Source organism: Rhinopithecus roxellana, chromosome 20 (assembly GCF_007565055.1).
Source record: "Rhinopithecus roxellana isolate Shanxi Qingling chromosome 20, ASM756505v1, whole genome shotgun sequence".
NCBI lineage: Eukaryota > Metazoa > Chordata > Mammalia > Primates > Cercopithecidae > Rhinopithecus > Rhinopithecus roxellana.
In genome coordinates this window covers 6,773,914-6,800,880 of record NC_044568.1, presented here as the reverse complement: position 1 = coordinate 6,800,880, position 26,967 = coordinate 6,773,914, and the positions used below count along the sequence as shown (strand labels likewise).

The 26,967-nt window shown below is 48.3% G+C and overlaps 2 protein-coding genes across 6 annotated transcripts in view; one reads left to right on the top strand and one right to left on the bottom strand.

The window, feature by feature from the left end:
• Positions 1-22,246, top strand: part of LOC104670340 (poly(A)-specific ribonuclease PARN-like) — a 92,461-nt gene extending 70,215 nt beyond the window's left edge. The window contains exons 14-16 of one of the 4 annotated variants that reach the window (XR_004055331.1): positions 8,576-8,726; positions 21,110-21,180; positions 21,273-22,246. Coding sequence is in view for 1 of the 4 variants with exons in the window: in XM_030924373.1 (XP_030780233.1) it covers positions 8,576-8,668 (93 nt within the window). In the remaining 3 variants the exon portion in view is untranslated. Of the gene's footprint in view, positions 1-8,575; positions 9,025-12,533; positions 13,624-21,109 lie in introns of those variants that run through there. The other 3 variants (XR_004055330.1, XR_004055332.1, XM_030924373.1) reach the window with 3 other exon arrangements.
• On the bottom strand, positions 19,275-24,725 carry NPIPB6 (nuclear pore complex interacting protein family member B6). Of its 2 annotated transcripts, XM_030924381.1 has the most exons (7): positions 24,536-24,720; positions 24,229-24,418; positions 21,175-21,276; positions 20,129-20,189; positions 19,984-20,019; positions 19,850-19,908; positions 19,275-19,732 (listed from the first exon to the last, which is right to left on the bottom strand). In XM_030924381.1, the coding sequence occupies exons 2-7, from the start codon at positions 24,321-24,323 to the stop codon at positions 19,621-19,623; spliced, it is 465 nt and encodes a 154-aa protein (XP_030780241.1). In that variant the 5' UTR covers positions 24,324-24,418; positions 24,536-24,720; the 3' UTR covers positions 19,275-19,620. The 2 variants fall into 2 exon arrangements, with proteins under 2 accessions (XP_030780241.1, XP_030780240.1); XM_030924380.1 differs by having other exon boundaries at positions 19,850-20,019; positions 24,536-24,725.
• Positions 24,726-26,967: the final 2,242 nt, after the last annotated feature.

Here is a 26,967-nt window from a genome sequence, read left to right as displayed (position 1 = left end):
GATTGTCTTGATCTCTTGACTTTCTGATCCGCCCACCTCATCCTACCGAAGTGCTGGGATTACAGGTGTGAGCCACCACGCCTGACCAATTCTCATGTCTTTTCAATATTGAGCACATATGGGTACGTTGTAAAGGAAAATTTAAAATCTCAGGATCCCAGCACCCCCATCTTCTTATGCAAAAGGGAAGGTCGTTGCAACACCCTTTTCCAAATGAATAGCTGTTCCTAACATCACGTAGCAGCCAGTGAGCTGTCTACTGAGCAAGAAAAGGCCTCAGGCATCTAGAAAGGGCTGCCACCTGCATATTATTCATAAGTAAATTATTTGCTGGCCTCCTATAATCAAGGACATGCCAATGTTAACTTTAGGTCTACAATCTTTTTTTTTTTTCTTTGAGATGGAGTCTCCCTCTATCACACAGGCTGGAGTATAGTTGCGCAATCTGGGCTCACTGCAACCTCCGCCTCTTAGGCTCAAGGAATTCTCTTGCCTCAGCCACCCGAGTACCTGGGATTACGGGCATGCGCCTCCACACGGGGCTAATTTTTATATTATTAGTAGAGATGGGGTTTTGTCATGTTGGCCAGGCTGGTCTCCGACTCCTGACCTCAGATGATCCACCCGCCTTGGCTTCCCACAGTGCTGGAATTACAGGTGTGAGCCACTGTGCCCAGCTGAGTAAATGTCTTGATTTGCACAGAATGTATGGTGACATTGGTGGACTTAAGGACATTGAATTGTTTATCAGGAATAAAGTATTATGTGTATTTTCTGGGGCCCTGGGTAATGCTGTAGCATTCAGGGTAGATTGAGTAAAAAAAAAAAAATTTAGAGATGATTTCCTATTTGTTTTTCCTTCTAATTTTCATTCATCTGCTATTTATTCTCTTCTGGCTTTGCTTGTGTATGCATATACATATAACCATTTTTTTTTTCTTTTGGTTTCTAGTGGAAGGCTTTTATTGGTTCTGTGAATAGTCGTTTTGTTTCCTATGTATTTCTAGCAGGTTGTTATTCACTCCATTCATCTAGAATTCCTAGGCTGCCTTTGTCGGGCCTGCAGGAATTAATGGAGCATACCAGCTTTTTATTTTTTATATTTATTTTTTGAGACAGGTCTCACTCTGTCGCCCAGGCTGGAGTGCAATGGCGCAATCTCAGCTCACTGCATCCTCCGCCTCAGAGGTTCAAGTGATTCTCCTGCCTCAGCCTCTGGAATAGCTGGGACTATAGGTGCCCGCCACCACACCCGGATAACTTTTTGTATTTTTAGTAGAGATGGGGTTTGATCATGTTGGCCAGGCTTGCCTTGAATCCTGACCTACGGTGATCCATCCTCCTTGGCCTCCCAAAGTGCTGGGATTACAGGCGTGATCCACCCCATCTGGCGAGTATACTTTCTTTTTGTTTTTGAAACGGAGTCTTGTTCTGTTGCCCAGGCTGGAGTGCACTGGCGCGATCTCGGCTCACTGCAAGCTTCACCGCCCGGGTTTACGCCATTCTCCTGCCTCAGCCTCCCAAGAAGCTGGGACTACAGGCGCCCAGCTAATTTTTTGTATTTTTAGTAGAGACGGGGTTTCACCGTGGTCTCGATCTCCTGACCTTGTGATCTGCCCGCCTCGGCCTCCCAAAGTGCTGGGATTACAGACGTGAGCCACCACGCCAGTCTTTTTTATTGTTTTTGAAACAGGGTCTCGCTCTGTCGCCCAGGCTAGAGTGCAGTGGAGAGATCTCCCCTCACTGCAACCTCCTCCTCCCGGGTTCAAGGGATTCTCCCACCTCCTCCCAAGTAGCTGGGATTACAGGCTTGTGCCACCATGCCCAGCTAATTTTTTTGTGGGCTTGCCCAGCCTCGATATACAATTTGAATGAACTCCAAGGTCTAAGTCAAATTACCTATGGTAACCCATTAGGTATCAATGCTATGCACGTAAATTGGAGAAACAACGGATATTCAAGAGCACATAAGTCCAATGTTAACCATGGACTCATGGAGAATCAAGATGGCCACCTTGTCCTTCCTGACTCCTTAGAGCGTTTGTTATTAAAAATTCTGCAGTTGGGCATGGTGGCTCACACCGCTCCTAATCCCAGCACTTTGGGAGGCTGAGGCGGGCAAATCACCTGAGGTCGGGAGTTCGAGATCAGCCTCACCAACATGGAGAAACCCCATCTCTACTAAAAATAAAAAAAATTAGCCGGGCTTGGTGGCACATGCCTGTAATCCCAGCTACTTGGGAGGCTGAGGCAGGAGAGTCGCTTGAACCCAGGAGGCGGAGATTGCGGTGAACCGAGATAGCGTCATTGCACTTCAGTCTGGGCAACGAGAACGAAACTCCGTCTAAAAACGAAAAATAAAAGGCTCTGCATTCCATGACTCATCATAGAAAAGACAAAATGATCCAAATTAAATATGTATTGCTGTGCTGACTTACAAATTGCTAGAACAGTTCATAGCCAATGTTTGGTTTGTCAAATCCGTATTCCTGAGAAGACAAAGCTTCAGGTGCATTTGGCTACCTCATGGGCCATTTAAACATTTCAGTTGTCAATTGTCATTTTCAATGCATGTTTTTTGGTTGCTTTCCCATGCAAGAGGGCTGATATTATAACAGTAGATGATTATGCTACAGTGTATTTTCACCAGGTACTGAAAGCTTTTTATGGCTCACTGACTTGGGACAATCAATTCCTTCACAATCTAGAACCTGAAGATTGGATCTTCTGAGAACATCAGAGAAAGAATGTCCTTGCCATCCACACTACAGCAAAACTTCAGGACCTTGAACTTTGGGTTCATAATCTCACAAGAGGGAAGTTTTTCGCCAGAAGAAGATGGCATCCTTGATGTGAACAGCTTTTCCCAAGATCACAGATTGAGAGTTCTCTCTTTTTTTTTTTTTCGAGACAGAGTCTTTTTTTTTTTGAAATGGGGTCTCGGTCTTGTCAGGCTGGAGTGGAAATGCGTGATCTTGGCTCACTGCAACCTCCGCCTCCTGGGTCCAAGCAATTCTCCTGACTCAGCCACCCTCCCAAGCAGCTGGGATTACAGGCGCCCACCACCATGCCTGGCTAATGTTTTTGTATTTTTAGTGGAGACAGGGTTTCATCATGTTGGCCAGGCTGGTCTCAAAATCCTGACCTCAGGTCATCTGCCTACTTCGGCCTCCCAAGGAGCTGGGATTACAGGCATGAATCACCGCACCCGGTCTTGAGATAGTGTCTTGCTTTGTCACCCGGTCTGGAGTGCAGTGGTGCAATCTTGGCTCACTGCAACCTTTGCCTCCCAGATTGAAGCGATTTTTGTGCCTCAGCCTCCCCAGCCGCTGAGACTACACACATGTGCCACCATCCTGGTTAATTGTGTGTGTGTGTGTGTGTGTGTGTGTGTGTGTGTGAGAGAGAGAGAGACTGGAGGTTTGTTCTTGTTGCCCAGGCTGGAGTGCAGTGGTGTGATCTTGGCTCACTGCAACCTCCGCCTCTTAGGTTCAAGCGATTCTCCTGCCTCAGCCTCCTGAATAGTTGGGATTATAGGCACCCAACACCATACCTGGGGAATTTTTTGTATTTTTAGTAGAGATGGGGTTTCATCATGTTGGCCAGGCTGGTCTTGAACTCCTGACCTCAGATGATCCAACCTCTTCGGCCTCCCAAAGCGCTGGGATTATAGGCGTGAGCCCTGCGCCCAGCCTCCGTCTCTCTCTCTCTGTCTCTCTCTCTCGACTGAGAGAGAGACTGGGGACAATCATCTCTCTCTATACTGACAGAGAGAGAGAGAGACGGAGTCTGGCTCTCACCCAGGCTGGAGTGCAGTGGTGTGATCTTGGCTCACTGCAACCTCCGCCTCCCAGGTTCAAGCGATTCTCCTGCCTCAGCCTCCTGAATTGTTAGGATTACAGGCGCCCAACACCATACCCGGGGAATTTTTTGCATTTTTAGCAGAGACGGTTTCGCCATGTTAGCCAGGTTAGTTTTGAACTCCTGACCTCAGGTGATCCGCTGGCCTCGGCCTTCCAAAGTGCTGGGATTACAGGCGTGAGCTACTGCGCCCGGCCAAATAAAATAAAACGTTAAATTCAGGACTACTCCTCCTTCAAGTCTTCTGCTCCCTTTGGGCGCCCAGGTGAGCGGGGGAGCGGCTGGGGGAATAATAACATCAAAAGAGCGCCTTTTGCTCCCTTATTCCGAGGAGACTTCCCTGGGCCTGACTCCCGGTCCTGTCCCCAGCGCCCCGGCGGCCTCTCGAGCCCCCTCAGAGACCAAGATGCAGAGATCAGGACGCCTTTGCGCCCCCCCAGGTGCCCGCCCCTAGCTGGCTCCGCCTGGGTCCCGAGGGAAGGTGAGGTCGGGGGCCGGGCCGGGGCGTGGCAGGCGGGGTGTGTGTCCGCCAGGCTTGGTGCCTCCGGTGGCCCGGCAGCACCGTCCCACCCCTGCCACCCTCCGATGGGGCCGCTACCTGTGTGCCTGCCAATCATGCTGCTCCTGCTGCTGCCGTCGCTGCTGCTGCTGCTGCCTGGACCTCGCTCTTCTAATGCTCACCCACACTCTGCACCCCAGCCCTCTGCAGGACCCCCCACTCACTCCTCCCAGGGACCCAGAACTAGCCCAACCCTTCCCCAGGGGCGCAGAGTCCTCTCCTGGCTCCCTCCGCCAACCGGCTGTGACCCTCTCCAGCAGCCCGGAAGCCTCCCGGATGGCCTGATCTGGGGTCCGCGAACTTAGCCTTCATTTCACCTGTCCCTGAGATGTGAGACACCAGAGGGTGGGAGGAGCAGGGGCAGAAAGGGTCCGGCTTGGGGGCGGGAGAAGAACAGATTGTGCCCCTGTACAACAAACCCCTGTGACACACACACACACACACACACACACACACACAAATAGAACATACTGTCCCTATCTCACTATCCATCCCTTGGGGTCACCGTAGAGAGGTCCCCTGGGTGACTGCCCGTTTCTGGGGTGCACAGATACATGTACCCACAGAGGACTATGCAGACACTGCCAGCACACAGACATGCAGGCACAGGACCGGCCCGGACTCACCTGGCACTCAGGTGTGCAGCTCACCGTGTGCGGCTCCCACAGGCAAAACTACTGAGATACCGCTAGGGGGACACACGCACACACAGCTCGAGGATACTCAAGACAGCACTTAGGACAATTCAGATGTGCAGTGTACACACACACACGGAGAGAGAGAGGCACACACATATGTGTACATAGACCCTGGGGCTCACAGGATGCATAGACAACCCTGGCACTCGCCAGGGAGGTTGCACTGGGCAGACAGGGCAAACAGACCCCAACGTGACCTGCCCCACCTATGTTGGCACAGAGGGAGTGTTTTGCTTGGTTATAAGCACAGTGCTCGATGCCCGCCCCATGCCTGGAACCCTCCCTCTATAGGGGTGTTGCTAGGGCTCTGAGATACCAGAGAGTGGTCAGGGAGGGTGGCAGGGGAACCTTTGGGGACAGCTTCAGGATACAGTGTTGGGACTGGGACATTGTTAGGGGTGCTCAGGGTGGACGAGTTCCCTGGGTCTTGGTGGATTTAGAGGTCAAGGGACCAATTCTGGAAGCTCACTCTGTGCCAGGGCAGCTTAATTCAGAGCTCAGTAGTTTTTTTTTTTTTTTTTTTTTTTTTTTTGAGACAGAGTCTCGCTGTTGCCCAGGCTGGAGTGCAGTGGCGCAATTTCGGCTTACTGCAACCTCCACCTCCCGAGTTCAAGAGATTCTCCCGCTTCAGCCTCCTGAGTAAGCTGGGACTACAGGCGTGCGCCACCACACCTGGCTAATTTTTGTATTTTTAGTAAAGACAGGGTTTCACCATGTTGGCCAGGTTGGTCTCGAAATCCTGACCTCAGATGATCCACCTGCCTAGCCTCCGAAAGTGCTGGGATTACAGGCATGAGCCAGTGCACTTGGCCAAAGATCTGCTCTGGAAGACCCCCCAGGCCGGAGGGCACTGCCACAAGCAGACAGTATGGTGAGGGTCCCTGTGGCCACCTGGCAGGCAAGGTGGATTCTGGAGGGAGGTGGCCTGGGAGCAGGATGAGGATGGGGTGAGGGCATTTGAGCAGCAGAGTGTCTGCGTGACTGGGCATAACTGGAGGGACAGTAAATGACTCTTGTGTGAGAGGATGAGGGAAAGGTGAGAGGGGCTGACTACCCCCCAGGACTTGGGGTGCATTGAGAGCCCTTAGCTTTATCCAGACTTGTGGGAGCCATGGAGGTTTCATGCAGAGGCGTGGGCTGCTGGGAGAGTGAGGACTCACCATGTAGAAAGGAAGGCGAAGCTTTGAACGCCAAATGCGGTTTTTCCTTTTTTTTTTTTTTTTTTTTTTTTTTTTGAGATGGAGTTTCACTCTTGTTGCCCAGGCTGGAGTGCAATGGTACGATCTTGGCTCACTGCAACCATCTTCCTCCTGGGTTCAAGCGATTCTCCTGCCTCAGCCTCCCAAGTAGCTGGGATTACAGGCATGCGCCACCATGCCCGGCTAATTTTGTATTTTTAGTAGAAACAAGGTTTCTCCATGTTGGTCAGGCTGGTCTGGAACTCCTGACCTCAGGTGATCTGCCCGCTTCGACCTCCCAAAGTGCTGGGATTACAGGCATGAGCCACTGCACCTGGCCCCAAATGCGTTTTACATTTTCTTCCTATTTGATTCATTTTCGTCCCCCAACATAAATATACTACTTTTTCCACTGATAAAAAACAAAATGGAAATTAAATTTGGCCTGGACTTCTCAAAAAAGTCAGCATGATGAGAACATGTTCTAGATAAAACAGATATGAGACTGGGCATGGTGGTTCATGCCTGGAATCCCAGCACCTTGGGAGGCCAAAGCAGGAGTATCACTTGAGGCCAGGAGTTTGTGACCAGCCTGGGCAACATAGTGAGACCCCATATCTACTAAAAATTTAAAAATTAGCTGGGCATGGTGGTGCATGCCTGTATGTCTGGAGGGTGAGGCAGGAGGATTGCTCGAGCACAGGATTTGGAGGCTGCAGTGAGCTATGATTGTGTCACTGCACTCCAGTGTGGGTAACTGAGTGAGACCCTGTCTCTAAAGAAAAAAGAGAGAAGCTGATCAGGACGAGCACAGTGGCTCACGCCTGTAATCCCAGCACTTTGAGAGGCCGAGGCAGATGGATCATCTGAGGCCAGGAGTTTGAGACCAGCCTGGCCAACATGGTGAAACCCCGTTTCTACTAAAAATACAAAAATTAGCTGGGTGTGGTGGCACACACCTGTGATGCCAGCTACTCGGGAGGCTGAGGCAGGAGAACTGCTTGAACCTGGGAAGTAGAGGTTGCTGTGAGCAAGATTACACAATTGTGCTCCAGCCTGGGCAACAAGAATGAGACTCTGTCTCAAAAAAAAGAAAAAAAAAATGATGATCAAACACAATGCATCATCCTCCTGGAGCCATAAAAACCCTAACCCTAACCCAGGAAGCAGGCAGGCCTGTGTGTGAGCTTCCACTCTATTGCTGGTACCACTCGGCTCTGGAAACCCGGAAGGCCACCTTCCCCTGTTGTTACTGTGTAAGGAGGAAGGAGCACTGGTTTGCAAGTCAGAAGCCTGGGTCGAAGCCTCTGCTCGGGTTCCTGCTGGCTGTGGGAATGTGGGGTTACCTTTGCCGGCTGGCCTCCTTTCCTACATGTCCAATGCAGGGGTTCCAGTCACATGCATTGGGCACCATTACGTGTCCAAGCTCTGCCAGGATCTAGATAAATGGCTGGGCTCAGGCCAAGGGGCCTTCCTGTCTGGGCAGTGAAAGTAAGAGGAGATGCCAAGGGCCCTGAGCCTGAGTCTGGAGGGGAAGCCATGAGCACAGGGCAGTCCCAGGGCCCAGGAGCTGCCACAGAGGAGCCCACCTTGGTGACAGACACCTGTAGACTCATCCGTGATGCCCAGTGCCCAACATGAACTGGACAAACGTTTCATGCACGATTCTTTTTTCCCTTCTTGGCTACCTTGAGGACCTTGATTATAATAGTTAGCCTTTTTTTTTTCTCTTTTTGAGAGTGTTGCTCTGTCGTCCAGGTTGGAGTGCAGTGGCAAAATCTTGGCTCACTGCAACCTTCGCCTCTCAGGTTCAAGTGACTCTCCTGCCTCAGCCTTCCTAGTAACTGGGATTACAGGCATGCACCAGTATGCTTGGCTAATTGTATTTTTACTAGAGATGGGGTTTCACCATGTTGGCCAGGCTGATCTTGAACTCCTGACTCAGGTGATCTGCCCGCCTGGGCCTCCCAAAGTGTTGGGATTACAGGTGTGAGCCACCTGGCCCTAACTTATAATAGTTAGCCTTTTCATGCACCAGGGGCTTTATACTCATTATCTCATTTCATTCATACGAGTTGAAGTCAGCTTATCCCCCATTTCAGAGATGAGGAAACCAAGGCCCAGACAGGTTAGGAATTTGTCCAAGGTCTTACAGCTAGGAAGTAGGATTCAAACCCAGACAGCCAGGCTGTAACACCTAGGCTCTTCTCAGGCTAATGCCCTTCCCAGGGGTCTGGGAAGCCCTGACCTGCAGCCTGTCACCTTTGTTTACCCTCCAGCCTCCAGGACATTACATGTGCATCGGCGTGGGATCCTGGAACTGGCAGGAACTGTGGGTTGTGTTGGTTCCCGAACCCCCATCGCCTATATGAAATATGGTTGCTTTTGTGGCTTGGGAGGCCATGGCCAGCCTCGCGATGCCATTGACTGGTGAGTGCATGCCTGGGCCCAGGCTACAAACTCCTTCACACTCTGGGGTAGTCAAGGCTTATGAGGAAGTACCCAAAACTGAAGCTGGGGTTGGTCCAGGGAGATGCCAGCATGCGGTACTACTTTGCAGGCAGGCAGAGGCCTCTTGGATAACATGGCCAGTGGGGCCAGATCTTGGTACCAGCTGCCCCTTACCGTGGCCATGATTACATTGCCTTAAAAAATTGGCCAGGAGCGGTGGCTCACTCCTGTAATCCCAGCACTTTGGGAGGCCGAGGCGGGTAGATCACTTGGGGTCAGGAGTTCAAGACCAACCTGGCCAATATGGTGAAACCCCATCTCTACTAAAAATGCAAAAATTAGCTGTGTGTGGTGGCGGGCATCTGTAACCCCAGCTACTCGGGAGACTGAGGCAGGAGAATTGCTTGAACCCGGGAGGCAGAGTTTGCGGTAAGCTGGGTGTACGACCGTATTCCAGCCTGGGCGACAGTGCGAGACCCTGTCTCAAAAGAAAAAAATAATAATAATATAAAGTGATCAGGTGTGGTGACTCCCACCTGTAATCCCACCACTTTGGGTCGAGGCAGGAGGATCGCTTGAGCCCAGAAGTTTGAAACCGGCCTCGGCAACATAGTGAGACCCTGTCTCTACATTAAACACACACACACGGCACGCACAAAGGCAGCCAGACTATACACTAGGAACTGCCCTGGGAATCCCTTTGAGTTCTCACAACAATCCCATTTCACAGATGAAGAAACCAAGGCACAGAAATATTAAGTAATGTGGCCAGATGTGATGGCTACGCCTGTAATCCCAGCACTTTGGGAGGCCGAGGTAGGCAGATCACGAGGTCAGGAGTTCGAGACCATCCTGGCCAACATGGTGAAACCCCGTCTCTACTAAAAATACAAAAATTAGCTGGGTGTGGTGGCAGGTGCCTGTAATCCCAGCTATTCAGGAAGCTGAGGCAGGAGAATTCCTTGAACCCGGGAAGCGGAGATTGCAGTGAGCCAAGATCACACACTGCATTCCAGCCTGGGTGACAGTGCAAGACTCTGTCTGGAAAAAAAAAAAAAAAGAAACATTAAGTAGCTTGTCTGGAGCCACATAGTTACCAAGATGTGGGAACTGGGATTTGAACCCAGACAGTCTGGCTGGATTCATGCCTACAGCCTCTACACTCTTGCTACTTACTGTGTGAGAAATGCCTGCTCTGTGGAAGGTTGTAGACTGAGATCTTTCCATGACTTCCACTCATTTACCCCCAAGGCTGTTCTTTTTTTTTTTTTTGAGACAGAGTCTCTCTGTCGCCCAGGCTGGAGTGCAGTGGCGAGATCTCGGCTCACTGCAAGCTCCGCCTCCCAGGTTCACGCCATTCTCCTGTCTCAGTCTCCTGAGTAGCTGGGACTACAGGCACCCACCCCCAAGCCTGGCTAATTTTTTGTATTTTTAGTAGAGATGGGGTTTCACCGTGTTAGTCAGGATGGTCTCGATCTCCTGACATTGGGATTATAGATGGGTGCCACTGCACCCGGCCTTTAAGGAGAGTTTCATTATAAACCTGCCCTGAAGGGAAGGAAACCGATTTTATGAGAGGGTGTAGCCTGGGGAGGCCTGGATGACCTCCAGAGGCCGGGGCTTGTGCCTAGGATGAGACCTAAGAGACAAAAGGGCAGACATGAAGTTGCCCCAGGCAGAGGGTACAGTGTGGGCAAAGTCAGGAAGTGGCAGGGCTTGGATCACTCCAAGAAGAAAGAGGAGTCATATGTCATGGGAACTTGAGACCCAGACAGTGAGGCAGACAGGCAGGGACCAAGCTTGGGCACAGCCAGAGAGGCAGGACAGGGCATGGTGGGGCCCATGGAATCATTACCCAAGACAGGGATTTTCAGGGAAGCAGCTTAGACAAGAGCAGGCATACAGTAGCTCCCACCTGTAATCCCAGCATTTGGGGAGGCTGAGGTAGGAGAACTGCTTGAGCCTGGAAGTTTGAGACCAACCTAGGCAACATGGTGAGACCCCGTCTCTTTTTTCTTTTTCTTTTTCTTTTTTTTGAGACGGAGTCTTGCTGTGTCTCCCAGACTGGAGTACAGTGGCGCCATCTCAGCTCACTGCAAGCTCCGCCTCCCGGGTTCATGCCATTCTCCTGCCTCAGCCTCCCCAGTAGCTGGGACTATAGGCTCCCGCCACCACGCCCAGCTAATTTTTTGTATTTTTAGTAGACACAGGGTTTCACCATGTTAGCCAGGATGGGCGGATCATGAGGTCAGGAGATCGAGACCATCTTTGCTAACACGGTGAAACCCCATCTCTACTAAAAATACAAAAAATTAGCTGGGCGAGGTGGCGGGCGCCTGTAGTCCCCGCTACTTGGGAGGCTGAGGCAGGAGAATGGCGTGAACCCAGGAGGCGGAGCTTGCAGTGAGCCGAGATCGCGCCACTGCACTCCAGCCTGGGCGACAGAGCGAGACTCTGTCTCAAAAAAAAATAAATTCAATGTGAAAGTGGTTTAGTAGGAAAACCATCATAGGTGATTACTTCCCTTAGAAGATAAAGCAAAGAGGCTGGGCAAAGCAGCTCACATCTATAATCCCAGCACTTTGGGAGGCAGAGGCGGGGGGGATCACTTGAGGTCAGGAGTTTGAGACCAGCCTGGTCAACATGGTAAAACTCCATCTCTACTAAAAATACAAAAATTAGCCAGGCGTGGTGGCGTACGTCTAGAATTCCAGTTACTCGGGAGGCAGAGGCAGGAGAATAGCTTGAACCAGGAAGTGGAAGAGGCTGCAGTGAGCTGAGTTCATGCACTCCAGCCTGGGCAACAGAGCAAGACTCCGTCCCCCACCAAAAAAAAAGAAAAAGTAAAACAAAGAAATGGACCAGGCACAGTGGTTCATGCCTGTGATTACCAAAATGTTGGGAGGCCGAGGCAGGAGGATCACTTGAGCTCAGGAGCTTAAGACCAGCCTGGGCAACATAGTGAGACCTCTCTACAAAAATACAAAAAAACGTAGCCAGGTGCGGCAGTACTGTAGTCCCAGCTACTCGGGAGGCTGAGGTGGGCAGATCACTTGGGCCCAGGAGGTCGAGGCTGGCATGGGCCAAGATCACACAACACTGCACTCCAGCTGGGGAACAGAGCAAGACCCTGTCTCCAATCAAAAAAAAAAAAAAAAAAAGGGCCGGGCGTGGTGGCTCATGTCTGTAATCCCAGCACTTTGGGAGGCCGAGGCGGGTGGATCACGAGGTTAGGAGTTCAAGGCCAGCAGGCCAAGATGGTGAAACCCCGTCTCTACTAAAAATACAAAACTTAGCCAGGCATGGTGGCAGGTGCCTGTAATCCCAGCTACTCAGGAGGCTGAGGCAGGAGAATTGCTTGAACCAGGGAGGCAGAGCTTGCAGTGAGCTGAGAATGTGCCAATGCACTCTAGCCTGGGCAACAGAGCAAGACTCCATCTCAAAAAAATAAAAAAAATTTTAAAAATTAAAAAAAAGAAAAGAAAAGAAAGAAAGAAATGCAGACACCTTTCCAGGCAGCGGTCTCATTCAGGAATGTGAATCAGAACCACCTGTGAAATTTAAAATAAAAGCCAAGACTCACAGCACCAGCTTCTGATTCTCATTGAGAAAACCCAATGAGAGCTAGCCATGCAAACGTTACAGATGTCCCCTACCTCTGCTCCTGGTGCCCACCATAGCGGGTGCTTTTAGAGCCAGGCCCCCTTTTCCAGGTCGGGATATCCACCTCCCCGCTGCTGTGAGAACGGGTGGCCAACAGCTCACAGCTGCCTACTTTCTCCAAAGAGCTACCCTGAGCAGAAAGGAGCCAGGACCACCGCTGTACTCTTTCCAGCCCCTCCCCCTAGAACCAATGACTGATGGACAAGGCGTCAGAAAAGGACATCTCCTTGGTCTCAAGCTGGGACCAAACTCTGCAGAGCAATCCATGCCCCAGAGTGCCTGGTGGGATCAGGCTGTAGCGACCTCCCAAGTGAGACCCAGCCCTGAAGCTCCCCTGCCTTCTTCTGCTCCCTGACACCCTCTGTCCCAAGGGCACCTGAATCCCTGTCTCAGACTCTCCTTCCACTGTACTCAACTTCAGATACCACCCAAAGAAGTAATGCTATAAAGCGTACAAGTGGTAAAATGTAGAAATTAAACAGGTGTGCTTTTCTATTAACCACGCCCTCACAAACAGCATCTGGCTTACAAAAACAAACACTGAAAGTTATAAGAACAAAAGGGAAACGTACTTCACCAAACCCAAATTGAAAGCCTTGCAAATAAACCAATTATGCTAAGTGCTAAATGACATGGCAGCAAATTACTCATATAAGGAATTGTTTTCAAGTTTGCTAAACTATTTTAATTCTTTCAATCTAAAGCCTTAACAAAGACAAGCAGCACTAGCTGTTTCCACCCTTTGATTATGATAAACCTCATGTCGACTTCATTAATAAAATGCTAACCATATTAAACAATCCTTCTGTGGAATCTGTCCCACCACAAGCTTGAGTTGCTGTTTCTTCAGCGTCTTCAATATCCTGCCGGGATGCATTCACCTATAACAAAGGGGGAAAAAAAAGAATAAAAAGATTGTAAAAATACAACTATGTTACTTTGGGATGGAAATTCATCTGATATAAACACGTTCAAGGTGTCCAGATTAGTGCCTTATATCGCACTCCAACACAATACACAATGATGGGGCAAGCCTGTAAATTGACCTAGGTCATGAAGGAATTTAAATATAATAAACCAAGCCCCTTTTACTACATATTTATATAAAATCGACAAGAACTATCACATGATGCTCTATGCCAGGTAGCCTCAACAAATTCAGCATTTATTTTAGCTCTGATATGGTCTGGCTCTGTGTCCCCACCCAAATTTCATCTTTTTTTTTTTTTTTTTTTTTTTTTTTTTGAGGCAGAGTTTCACTCTTGTTGCCCAGGCTGGAGTGCAATAGCAAGATCTCAGCTCACCGCATCCTCCGCCTCCCAGGTCCAAGCGATTCTCCTGCCTCAGCCTCCCAAGTAGCTGGGATTATAGGCATGCGCCACTGTGCCCAGCTAAGTTTGTATTTTTAGTAGAGATGGGGTTTCTCCATGTTAGTCAGGCTGGTCTCGAACTCCTGACCTCAGGTGATCCACACGCCTCAGCTCCCCAAAGTGCTGAGATTACAGGCGTGAGCCACTGCACCCGGCCCCAAATCTCATCTTGAATTGTACTCCTATAATTCCCACACGTTGTGAGAGGGACCAGTGGGAGATAATTTGAATCATGGGGTCGGTTTCCTCCACACTGTTCTCGTGATAGCGAATAAGTCTCATGAGATCTGATTACTTTCATGTGGACAGGTACAAATAGGATTAAATTACTGGATTTTCAGATAAGTAGTTTTCCCTTTCCTAGTCTTCTGTGTACAAAATGTTAATTTCTTTTATTGCATTAAGAAGTCAAAGAATTATGTATTTTACTTAAAAAAGTAAAAACACCAACAAAAACAAAATAAAACAAAAGAAAGACAGATAATAATGACCTAGAGAAAATAGTACAGATCCCAGGGGACACGAGACTGGAAGTGTCTGTCGTTGAAGAAAATCGTCAACTGGAGAAGGCGAAAGAATAGCGGAAGACACTTGAGGGGCCGTATCTGTGCTCCCAGAAAATCATCGGCTTGAGAAACTGGTAGGTGTCCCAAGGGACACTCAACTGCAGGTGTCTTTGGTCTCAGATAATCATCCCCTGGAGACAGCAGTTGAGGTGCGAGAAGACACTCGGGTGGCGTCTGCAGTGTCTGAAAATCATCAGGTGGAGAAGGTGGAAGAGGTACCCGAAGACACTCGGGTGGCGTCTGCAGTGTCTGAAAATCATCAGGTGGAGAAGGTGGAAGAGGTGCCCGAAGACACTCGGGTGGCGTCTGCAGTGTCTGAAAATCATCAGGTGGAGAAGGTGGAAGAGGTGCCAAAAGACACTCGGGTGGCGTCTGCAGTGTCTGAAAATCATCAGGTGGAGAAGGTGGAAGAGGTGCCAAAAGACACTCGGGTGGCGTCTGCAGTGTCTGAAAATCATCAGGTGGAGAAGGTGGAAGAGGTACCCAAAAACACTCGGGTGGCGACTGCAGTGTCTGATAATCAGGTGGAGAAGGTGGAAGAGGTGCCCGAAGACACTCGGGTGGCGTCTGCAGTGTCTGAAAATCATCAGGTGGAGAAGGTGGAAGAGGTGCCCGAAGACACTCGGGTGGCGTCTGCAGTGTCTGAAAATCATCAGGTGGAGAAGGTGGAAGAGGTGCCAAAAGACACTCGGGTGGCGTCTGCAGTGTCTGAAAATCATCAGGTGGAGAAGGTGGAAGAGGTGCCAAAAGACACTCGGGTGGCGTCTGCAGTGTCTGAAAATCATCAGGTGGAGAAGGTGGAAGAGGTACCCGAAGACACTCGGGTGGCGTCTGCAGTGTCTGAAAATCATCAGGTGGAGAAGGTGGAAGAGGTGCCCGAAGACAGTCGGGTGGCGTCTGCAGTGTCTGAGAATCATCAGGTGGAGAAGGTGGAAGAGGTGCCCGAAGACAGTCGGGTGGCATCTGCAGTGTCTGAGAATCATCAGGTGGAGAAGGTGGAAGAGGTGCCCGAAGACACTCGGGTGGCGTCTGCAGTGTCTGAGAATCATCAGGTGGAGAAGGTCGAAGAGGTGCCCAAAGACACTCGGGTGGCGTCTGCAGTGTCTGAGAATCATCAGGTGGAGAAGGTGGAAGAGGTGCCCGAAGACACTCGGGTGGCGTCTGTAGTGTCTGAGAATCATCAGGTGGAGAAGGTGGAAGAGGTGCCAAAAGACACTCGGGTGGCGTCTGCAGTGTCTGAAAATCATCAGGTAGAGAAGGTGGAAGAGGTACCCAAAAACACTCGGGTGGTGACTGCAGTGTCTGATAATCAGGTGGAGAAGGTGGAAGAGGTGCCCAAAGACACTCGGGTGGCGTCTGCAGTGTCTGAAAATCATCAGGTGGAGAAGGTGGAAGAGGTACCCGAAGACGCTTGAGTGGCGTCTGCAGTGTCTGAAAATCATCAGGTGGAGAAGGTGGAAGAGGTACCCGAAGACAGCTTGGGTGGCCTCTGTAGTGTCTGAAAATCATCAGGTGGAGAAGGTGGAAGAGGTACCCGATGACACTCAGGTGGCGTCTGCAGTGTCTGAAAATCATCAGGTGGAGAAGGTGGCAGAGGTACCCGAAGACACTCGGGAGGTGTCTGCAGTGTCAGATAGTCATCAGCTGGAGAAGATGGAGGAGGTACTAGAAGACACTCGTGAGGTGTCTGCAGCCTCAGAGAGTCATCCGCTGGAGAAAATGCTTGAGGTCCCAGGGGACAGTCAACTGGAGGGCTCTGTGGTCTCCGAAAATCATCAGTTGTAGAAGGTTCTTGAGGTCCTAGGGGACGCTTGAGTTGAGAAATAGTCGGAGGTCCCAGAAAACGTTTAGCTGATGGAAGTGGTTGAGCTCCCAGATGATACTGAGATGGAGGAGGCAGCTGGTGCGCCATCCATTGTCTTACAGTTTCAGCCATGAGGTAGGGCGGGTAGTAGGGCCAATCCTGAGGAATGATGATGCTTCCCTGCAACCATACTGACCTGTAGGGCAGAAGGAGGAAATGTTTTCACATATATTCATTTGATGGACAAAATTACCACCACCAACACAGGCTGCACCTACTGTTGCTGGTGATAGTGTTTTGCACCTTTCCACCCTCCAGGTTGCAAAATAGCATTATCAGCATTATAATATCACTCTTCCACTGAGTACTGCCGACAGCTGGGGAATAAAGAAGAGTCACTGGGACACACTGTTGTCTCCACATGCCACTGTGTCTGTCTGCAAAAGTAGGCAGGCTCGGGTCCTGCCCCAGGGAAGACAGAGTCATAACAGAGTAATAAAGCAGCATGTTTGAGACACAGGAGTGTCTATGTCTATCCTCATTCCTCCCTCACAGCCGTCACCAGAGCATTTTCCTTGCACCAGGTCAACAGACAGTAAGAGAAGCATGAAAAGCCCATTGTCCGCACGTGTTGCAGCTTCTTTTTGGAGAATGTTTTCCAGGCCTTTTATGTTCTGTCTCTGATTCTCAGAACTCTGCAAGCTCAGTGTGACCACCCTGCTCAAAATCTAAGAAAACAGAGGTTTGCAGAGGAAGGAGAAAATGTGCCCAGGGTCACAAAGCTTGCAAGAGGCCGAGTGGAAGTTGATTTCAGCTCTCCCTTCAGGACCCTCTCATTTTCCCTCTGTTTCCCTTCTTGACAAAGGATCTTCTTCACTCTGGAGGTGCCACCCATGAGAACAAAGAGTTCTGGGGAGATGTGGATTCCTGAAGAGCTGCAGGGGACCTGGGAGAGGGTTTTCTGACAGAACAATCCTACATCAAGAAGTCAGTTAGGCATGGCTGTAATATTTCTTTTCACTCCCAGGTAATACCAAATTGTAAGTGCATTATGATATAAAGAATACTTTTGTCCATGGAAAAATGAGGTGGGAATTCTAAACAAAGCAAGTTTTAAAAATGTGTTTGACTTCAAGTGTACAAGTCCCATCATGTGTAATCATAGGACTCGGCAGCTGTTGAAGGTGCAGAGGCCACACAAGAACCAGCTTAGCTGAGCATCATTTAAGGCCTTCATTTGGAATTGTCCCTTGGTAATAAGTTACATTCACTCTTCACTAACTCACACTCGGGGCCTATTTGCTATTACAAATATGGAACCTCTGACACTGAGAATATTAGATCAGGGGCACCACTGGGTGGGCATGAAGGTGTTTTTGCACCACACAGTTACCAAGAGGGATGGGACTGTGATGGACTATGGAATTGGCCTTGTCAAAGAGTATTCAAAATTGCACAAGGCACAAATTAATGTTGGATTAATGAGTTTTCACTATCTTCTGGGAATACAGCAGATATTTCAAATGTTAATCTCCTACCTTAGAGCAGAAAACAAACAAAATCACAGCAAAGGAAGGAAAACCCCACATATTTCAGAAATGAGAGTCAGTGGGAGTTCACTGCACCATGAGACCTACAGTAGTGGAGGTCAGTGGCACCTCCTGGTGTTGGTTCTGGAAACAGAACAGTAAAAGCCCTTCAGCCGTTGGCCCCTGAGCATTTATGGATCCTGGAGGTGCCACCAACGATGATCAGCCGGGAACGGAGAAGCCTGAAAGCTCATGGGGAAGATTTTGCTTCTGAAAAAGTCGAGACAGAAAAGGCACCACAGAACCCACAGAGCAGAGGCCAGGCCAGGAGAGGGAGTTGTAGGAAAAGACCAAAGTGTCCTGACGTAGGAAGAGTGAAAACCACCCCAGCATTTACCTTTGTCTTCTCTGTGTTTCCAGCTGGGACGCAGTGGCTGCTCCTCATGGGAACCGAATGAGGTCCTGAATCTGCTAAGGGCCAGAGAAGGGAATGGGGCCAAATCTGGCTTGCATGTTCTGTGCAGAGTAAGAAACCCTCCACACCCTCCACTGCCATCTCACTCTCTGCCACACAGGTCCCTTACCACAGGCGCAGGGTTTCTTGACCACATGCCTCAGAGGAATCTGGAGCCCTCGGGGCCCTCATCCTTGAGGAAGACACCACAGAGCCCTGGTCCAGGGCTATTCTTAATTCTCAACAGGCTGTGAACAGGTCGGGCTCTAACCAGCTGGAAATGAGCTCTAAATCAGTACATATCAGAGGAACTCACTCATCATGTCAGCACAGACTCAAAATTAGAACAGGAACAGCCATGTTTGGAAGAAGATCAGTAAACCCTGGATAGCAACAACACTGCTCCTCTTCTTCAAGCCACGGGGGCATTTAAAATTCTGTGGATTCATAGTTAATCTAACTTTCATACCTGGCCAGGTATTACCAATACTTATGAACAGAAATGGACATAAAAAGATGAACAGTCATGAGAAAAGGTAAGAGCTACAGAAATTAACTGGAAAGTTTTAGGGTTCCACTTCAAATGTTAGAGGAGTAAGATTACATAGAAATTTAACTTACTAATGGAGTTATATAGTTGACAATAAACAACTTAAACAAACAAAAAGAATGAAGGAAGTTCCAAAAAGTGTAAATAAATACTTCTTCTTTTTTTTTTTTTTTTTTTTTTTTTTTGAGACGGAGTCTCGCTCTGTCGTCCAGGCTGGAGTGCAGTGGTACGATCTTAGCTTACTGCAAGTCTGCCCTCCGGGTTCATGCCATTCTCCTGCCTCAGCCTCCCAAGTAGCTGGGACTACAGGCGCCCGCCACCACACACACCTAATTTTTTTTGTATTTTTAGTAGAGACGGGGTTTCACCATGTTAGCCAGGATGGTCTCGATCTCCTGACCTTGTGATCCGCCCGCCTCGGGCTCCCAAAATGCTGGGATTACAGGCATGAGCCACCGCGCCCAGCCTGCTTCTTTTCTTAAAGCAGATCTCATGCTACAGTATTGATCCATGAAGACATGGCCAGAAAATCTATGCTCTCATCCCTACATGTGGCTCCCATTCTAAAGTGCTATTGCTGTTTTCTCAAATGAAAGAAAAATAAAGCCTTCACACTGAGTCAAGGTGGAAAAGGGAGCTGGCCCATTTGCCTTCTAGGCTCATCTCCTCAGTTAAAAGTAACCAAGACATCAGGGTGGGGCAATGTCCACAGTCGGTGGAGCGGCCTGAGCTGCACCATTCACAGGGGACCAGCCAAGAGCCATTCAGCTAGGGCACCTGAGATAAATAGGGTCCTACCACCTAGCAGGACAACTGTTCTCTTTGTAAGTGCTTGGAATTGTTTCCAGGAAACATAACAATTACCCCACCCGAGCCCTCACCCCCAAAAGGAGAAGCAGGGTGTGTGGATTGTGTAGCAGAAATTAAGCAGCTGCCTTCACAGCGAGCTCCTACCTCTCCAGAAAGGGTTCTTTAGGCCCGGTCGTTCCTGGACTGACTCCTCACTCATGTGTCTCTCTGGCATTCTCTGCTTTTCCCTCATTTCACACCTACAAGACAGAGGAAGAATTGACTTGAAGAATTAAAACACCAAGTTCTTTACTAGACACTCAAAGCTTTATCTTAAAACCAACACATCCTTTAAAATGTCCATCACAATAACCTACCCGTGCTGCTTGTAAGCCTTCCTCTCGGCCATCTCCCACTGCAAGGTTTGAGCAAAGAGCTGTGGGGAGAAAAATACATCCACGTTCTGACCTGGCAGACTATGTCCAAAAGCAAGCAAAACAAACAAACTTACCTGGTTGTCAAGAGCCTTTCTTGCAGAAGGGGCGATCTGAAAAAGCCAACACATGAGAAATTGAATGTTGAGAGAATCTAAGGGCCATGGCATCATCTGCATCAGCACTGAACAATCCTGCAACCGTGGGGAGGAAGGTCCTTACTTTGCGTCTGTAGGAGTCCTCTGCCCGCCACTGCAACTCTTGCGCGCCTTGAAACGATTCCCTATGGATTACAATCACTTTCATCAGATAAAGCATCACTTTCAGGATGATTTTAAATAATCTGCCATGTTTCTGTTATCCTCACAACTGTACCCTTACACAATCTATCCATAGCTAGAAAACATACTTCAGATGGCTATAAAAGTACAGTCTGGGCCGAGTGCAGTGGCTCACACCTGTAATCCCAGCACTTTGGGAGGCCAAGGTGGGTGAATCACAAGGTCAGGAGATCGAGACCATCCTGGCTAATACAGCGAAACCCCATCTCTACTAAAAACACAAAAAATTAGCCAGGCGTGGTGGCAGGCACCTATAATCCCACCTACTCGGGAGGCTGAGGCAGGGGAATCGCTTGAACCTGGGAGGCGGAGGTTGCAGTGAGCTGAGATCACACATTGCACTCCAGCCTGGGTGACAGAGTGAGATTCTGTCTTAGAAAAAAAATAAATAAATAAAGTACAGTCTGATCCAAACTGTTGCTATATTGATTTCTCCTCTTTTGCTTAATGCCTGCTAACTTCTGAGTAGACAATTTCCTTCCCCATTTTCAGTATATCCCTAATTCGTCTTTCATTGGGCATTTTTTATCATAAAGCTTTATTCTCTTTGTATTAATATCCTTGCCATGTTTCACAGGGCAGAAACAGCTGGGCTTATAAACAGGCATAGTCCTTTTGAAGGATGTGGTTGATTCTATGACAACACACTTTCCTAAGGATGACAACTCACACCACCCCTAGAATGGCTGGTATGAGCTGAGTTTCCACACAGTCTAGCTGTTAATGGGGTCAGGAGATGTTTTACTACTTCACATCTTTTGGTCACTGGTAAATCTTAAGGTACTTTGTTTTCTCTTTTGTGAACTCTCTCTCTCTCTCGATATGTCTTCTGACCATTTGTTTCTATTTCTCTATTTACTAGGTCTAAACATTGTACAAAGGTTAAAAACAACACCCAAGAGGGTGGGGTTCAGTTTCTGAACTCACTTGTAGGTACGTATTTTTTTCATAACCAATTTCCCATTTTCCTCTGCCTCTGATAGCTGCTTCTCCTTTTCTGCTGGCTCACGTTCTTTCATTCTCAGCTTCCTGAGATTAGAAGGGACAGAAATGCACACACATGATTCACTAGCCTGCGTGGGATCCTCTCTGCCCTTCTGGCATCTGAAGGCTGTGATTCAAAAGTCTCTCCCGCAACCTTCCTACAAACGAACCAACTGATTCTCACAACCGAAGGGAGAACTGACACCTCCCCTTGAGAGACAAAGAAAAATCACACTCTGGACTGCTGGCAAGTCACGTGTCATTTCCAGCTCATCTTCATAGTTCTATAGTCCTATTCTTTAGTAAATAAAGACTATTAAAAGCTTCTATGAGGTGCACTATGTGTGTCTCTGGGGTCAGTTTTGTGCTTGACACAGCAAAAGCCCATTTTCAGTGTGAAAAACCAGACCTCCCCAACTCATCACAACTAACTCCATCGGGAGCAGAGGATTGCTCCTCATCTGACTTCTCCTGTGGAAGACCTGATTCTCAGTCAGAGGCTGATGCCAGAACCCAATCAGTCTCAGATCCTTCCAGAATATGGTGTCATTAACCCTGCAGTTCACTACTGCATTTTGCCATGATTCAGGACTGGAACTCTTGTCATTGACTTTAAAGATCGTGGTTGAGAGAAAAGGCAATCTGAATGCTGAGCGCATCTATTGCATTAGAAATGGGCAATCTGAATGCTGAGCGCATCTATTGGATTAGAAATGATCGGAATGGCTCCTAAGTCAGGGTGTTATGTCCTGAAAATAGGTGACAACTGCAAACCATCCACCCTGGTGTTGACTGACTCTAACAAGGTTCAGTTCACAGAGAGTGAGGGTAGAAAAAGGAAATGGCCTAAAAAGGTAGGTTTGCTGTGTTGCCCTCACACTACTTGATTCATGGTCCTGATCCTAAGGATCTCACCTGATACTTGATTTTATAGGAAGGATGTATAAAATTCAAAGAACCCTAGGAAACAGGGACAAACACACTTCAAACAGAAAGTTAATGCACTTGTTTCTGACCACAGGGCATCCTTTAGCACATGCTGTCTGGAGTGGCCTTAAGCACGGAGTGTGTGGTGAGGTCCTGAGGATGCAATGGGAGCAGGGTCCTGTTCCCACTCTAAAGGAGCTCACGGTTTAATGCAAATGAGAAGCCAGTGAGGACATCACTACTCCTGCTGTGCACTTGGGAACTAGAAACACAAAACCTGACTCTGGAGGGAAGCTAAGGAAGCGTTCTGCTCTTGAGTTGACGTAAGTGCATCTGAAGCTTCTGATCTCCCATAAGAACAATGGGGGACACCAAACAGAATATAAAACCCATGATTGAATGCATCAAATTGCTAACATGGCAGTAAAGAGGCATGAGGTCAAGACGGAGAAGAAGGAAACCCAGGACGAAGGTCGGCCTCGCATTTGGAACCCATATCCCTGAGTTTCATTGCTGAATTCCAGAAGGGACTATGAGATGCAAAGAATCAGAGCAGCTTTTGTACACACGCATGGGATTAGATGGAAAACAAGTGGATTGAGGGTCTGGCAATGAAGGCGACCCGTACTGAAGTCCACTGGCTCTGGTTGAGACCCAGAAGAGTCACACACCAGAATAGAGGTGGACAGGAAATACCCTGGCCTTTGTAGGGACTGAGCCTGCACCAATGACCTTAACTGCTGCCTGACTAACCCCCAGAAGTAGACTCCCATCTCTTCTGCAGCAAGATAACATGCTAGTAGGCCTCAATTCATTCCTAAATATTTTTTAACAAGTATCTCACATTTAACAAAAAAAGATCAGTCATATGGCAGCAAAATACAATGTAATATGACCAAAATCTGAAAGACTGTGAAAATGAATCTGGAGGTGACCCAAGCATTAAATTCAACAATCCAAGCCAGGTGTCGTGGCTCACTCTGGGAGGCCGAGGCAGGCGGATCACCTGAGGTCAGGAGTTCAAGACTAGCCTGGCCAACATGGTGAAACCCTGTCTCTACTAAAAGTACAAAAATTGGGCCGGGCACAGTGGATCAAGCCTGTAATCCCAGCACATTGGGAGGCTGAGGTGTGTGGATCATGATATCAGGAGTTCAAGACCAGCCTGGCCAATATGGTGAAACCCTGTCTCTACTAAAAATACAAAAATTATCTGGGCGTGGTGGCATGTGCCTGTAGTCCCAGCTACTCAAGAGGCTGAGGCAGAAGAATCGCTTGAACCTGGGAGGCGGAGGTTGCAGTGAGCCAAGATCACACCACTGCACTCTAGCCTGGGCGACAGAGTGAGACTCTGTCTCAGAAAAAAAAAAAGAAAATTGGCCAAGTGTGGTGACACACACCTATAATTCAAGCTACTTGGGAGGCTGAGGCAGAATTACTTGAACCTGGATGCAGAGGTTGCAGTGAGCCAAGATCGCGCCACAGCACGCGAGCCTGGGTGACAGAGACTCTATCTCAAAATTAAAAAAAAAAAATAGTGGTGGCTCACGCCTCTAATCCCAGAAGTCTGGGAGGCTGAGGCGGGTGGATCACCTGATGTCAGAAGTTCGAGACCAGCCTGGACAACAAGGTGAAACCCCATCTTTACTAAAAATACAAAAATCAGCTGGGCTTGGTGGTGGGCACCTGTAATCCCAGCTACTTGGGAGGCTGAGGCAGGAGAATCGCTTGAACCCAAAAGGCAATGAGCCGAGATTGTGCCATTGCACTCCAGCCTGGGCAACAAGAGCAAAGCTCCGTCTCAGGGGGAAAAAAAAAAAGCGCGCGAGAGAAAGGAAAACCAATGCCAGTACTAGCACCTCCTGTTCTCCCCAAAAAATTACAAACAAGACTGTAGGAAGGGAAAGGAGTTATGCAGATTACACTAATCAAGTAGAAAGGACAAACTCAATTTTGTACCCACTGAATCTGCCACAAATATTGCAGAAAATATTCTCAAGGACATTACAGTTGTCTACTTTGATTGGCACATGGTTCATACAACAGTGTTTGTGTCAAGGCACATCTTACAATTTCTCGGTAGTCTTCCTCTGTCCATTGATTTGGTAATGACTGTTGACCTTCGTTGTCACCTTATGGACTTCAGCTCGAACTCTGGCTTCCATAAAGCTCCGTGAAGTAAAGAGGTCTTCCAGGGCAATTTTAATTCCCGGAAAGGAAGAAACCCTTTTCTTTGTGTGTGTACAAGTGGACCTCAGCCCTTGGTGAGGGTGAAGAGAGGAGAAAAGAAGGTGAGAAACCTGAGGGTAAGAAGCTGTTCTTTCCCTTTCCAGGTCAAACTCATTTCCATGCTATGGGGATTCCAACAGAGCCATACCTTCTTGCCTACGGCTATTGGACCTCCAGGCTCTCCGCTGTACATCCGTGGATCTGTCATGTACATTTTGTAACTTTAAGACAATCTTGAGGAAAGACACCTAGGAAATAATAATTTAAGAATGACTGCCAGGCGCGGTGGCTCATGCCTGTAATCCCAGCACTTTGGGAGGCCGAGGTGGGTGGATCACAGGGTCAGGAGTTCAAGACCAGCCTGGCCAAGATGGTGAAACTCCGTCTCTACTAAAAATACAAAAATTAGGTGAGCCTGGTGGCACACGCGTGTAGTCCCAGCTACTCGGGAGGCTGAGGCAGGAGAACTGCTTGAACCCGGGAGGCAGAGGTTGCAGTGAGCTGAGATCGCACCATTGCACTCCAGCCTGGTGACAGAGTGAGACTCCATCTCAAAAAAAAAAAAAAAGACATGCATATACTTCACACAACTGAACTGTATACTTCAACAGGGTTAGATGGTAATTATCATATTATTAAGTATTTTACCACAGGTTAACATATTTCACAACTTGCAAAGAATGTAATTACCTTCAGCTCTCTGAGTTCCAGGATTTGTAACATTTCACCCCCGCTCTGGAGCATCTTCCTTCTGTCCCTGTTCTACTCAGAGTCCACTTTCCCTTCCCTGACATCACCCTCATTGAGGCTGGTTTCAACCTAATGCAAAACATTCTCACTAACAACTGAATTCCCAGCAAGATTTCCATATTGTCACTGTATGATTTTAATCTTCTAAGATATTAAATATATGTTCTCATCATAGCTACGACACAATGCAAATCCCATCTCAGATGTGGGTCAGATACCTCTGAATTTCCTGAGGTAGTCATTGAAATAACTTTCTTTCTTTCTTTTTTTAACTTTCTTTTTTTTTTTCTTTTTGAGATGAAGTCTCACTCTGTCACCCATGCTGAAGTGCAGTGGCGCCACCTTGGCTCACGGCAACCTCCACCTCCCAGATTCAAGCGATTCTCATGCCTCGGCCTCCCAAGTAGCTGGGAGTACAGGTGCCCGCTACGATGCCTGGGTAATTTTTATCTTTTTAGTAGATATGGGGTTTCACCATGCTGGCCCAACTGGTCTTGAACTCCTGACCTCAAGTGATTCACCTGCCTCAGCTTCCCAAATTGCTGGGATTACATGTGTGAGCCACCACACCTGGCCTGAAATAATATCTGTCAAATTCTTTGTAGAATTTGTTTTCTCTGATTTCTGCACATAGGATAAAAAACAAAACATGTACTAGGATTTTGAGAGAAGCAATGGGTAATCTAAAAAGATAAAAGAGCAACCACATCTATCCCACAGCCACTGCTAGATTTCACAGGAAAGGTAGCTGGCCCAGTTTGCAGCTAGGAGAATGTCAAACACATGAAGAAATGAGAAGTGAAGAAACGCTGTCATGCATGAACATTTCATGGCACCCACGATGTCTCTCCTTAGGAGGTAATGAGATAGATGACTAGAGGACAAGGGGAAAGATGAGAAGGTGCAAAGTTATCCAAGTCAAACAGCTCAACTGAACTTTCCTTAATGGAATTTTAGTGTAAATTGAAAAACTTCCCCCGGCTCACGTGGTGGCTCACACTTGTAATCCCATCACTTTGGGAGGCTGAGGTGGGCGGATCATTTGAGGTCGGGAGTTTGAGACCAGCCTGGCCAACATGGTAAAATCCCGACTCTACTAAAAATAAGCTGGGCGTGGTGGTGGGCACCTGTAATCCCAGCTACTTGGGAGGCTGAGGCAGGAGAACTGCTTGAAGCCAGGAGGTGGAGGCTGCAATGAACCGAGATCACACTATTATACTCCAGCCTGGGCAACAGAGGGAGACTCGTCTCAGAAACAAAACAAACAAACGAAAAAAGTCCCCCAATTTATACTAAAAATTCTCTTTTCAAGACTAAGTGGGGTAGAGAATGTTAAATTGGGCCTAGATACCTTCATAACTCATATATTTTCTGTTTTGTACATATCTTGGAAGGCAGTGCCAAATGATGTGTAATTATCTAGGTTGTAAAAATAAAACATACTTCCTCTTTCCTTGAATATCAAAAAGCTTTGTGGTATTAGTACATTTATCTTGGATCAGTTGTTCAGAAGGAGGTTCAGCCCCCAGAAAACCACATTTTTACTGTCATGAATGGCAAGAGAACATGTAGAGCTCAATTTACCCAATGGACAAAAAGGCTCAAAAGGCAAATTATGGCATAACTTAGCAGCCACATTCTTACCAAGTGCAGACTTTTGACATGCTGATTTCTCTGCAATTGCAACTGGGAACATGCACTTTGACTGATGTCATTCGAAATTACCCTGCCCAGACACATTTTTCATGGATTCCCTGGAGGGCAGTTCTAAGAGATTCTCTGGGGCTTTCTCTGCAGCATGAGACGCAGTGCAGTTCTGCCCTTCACCTT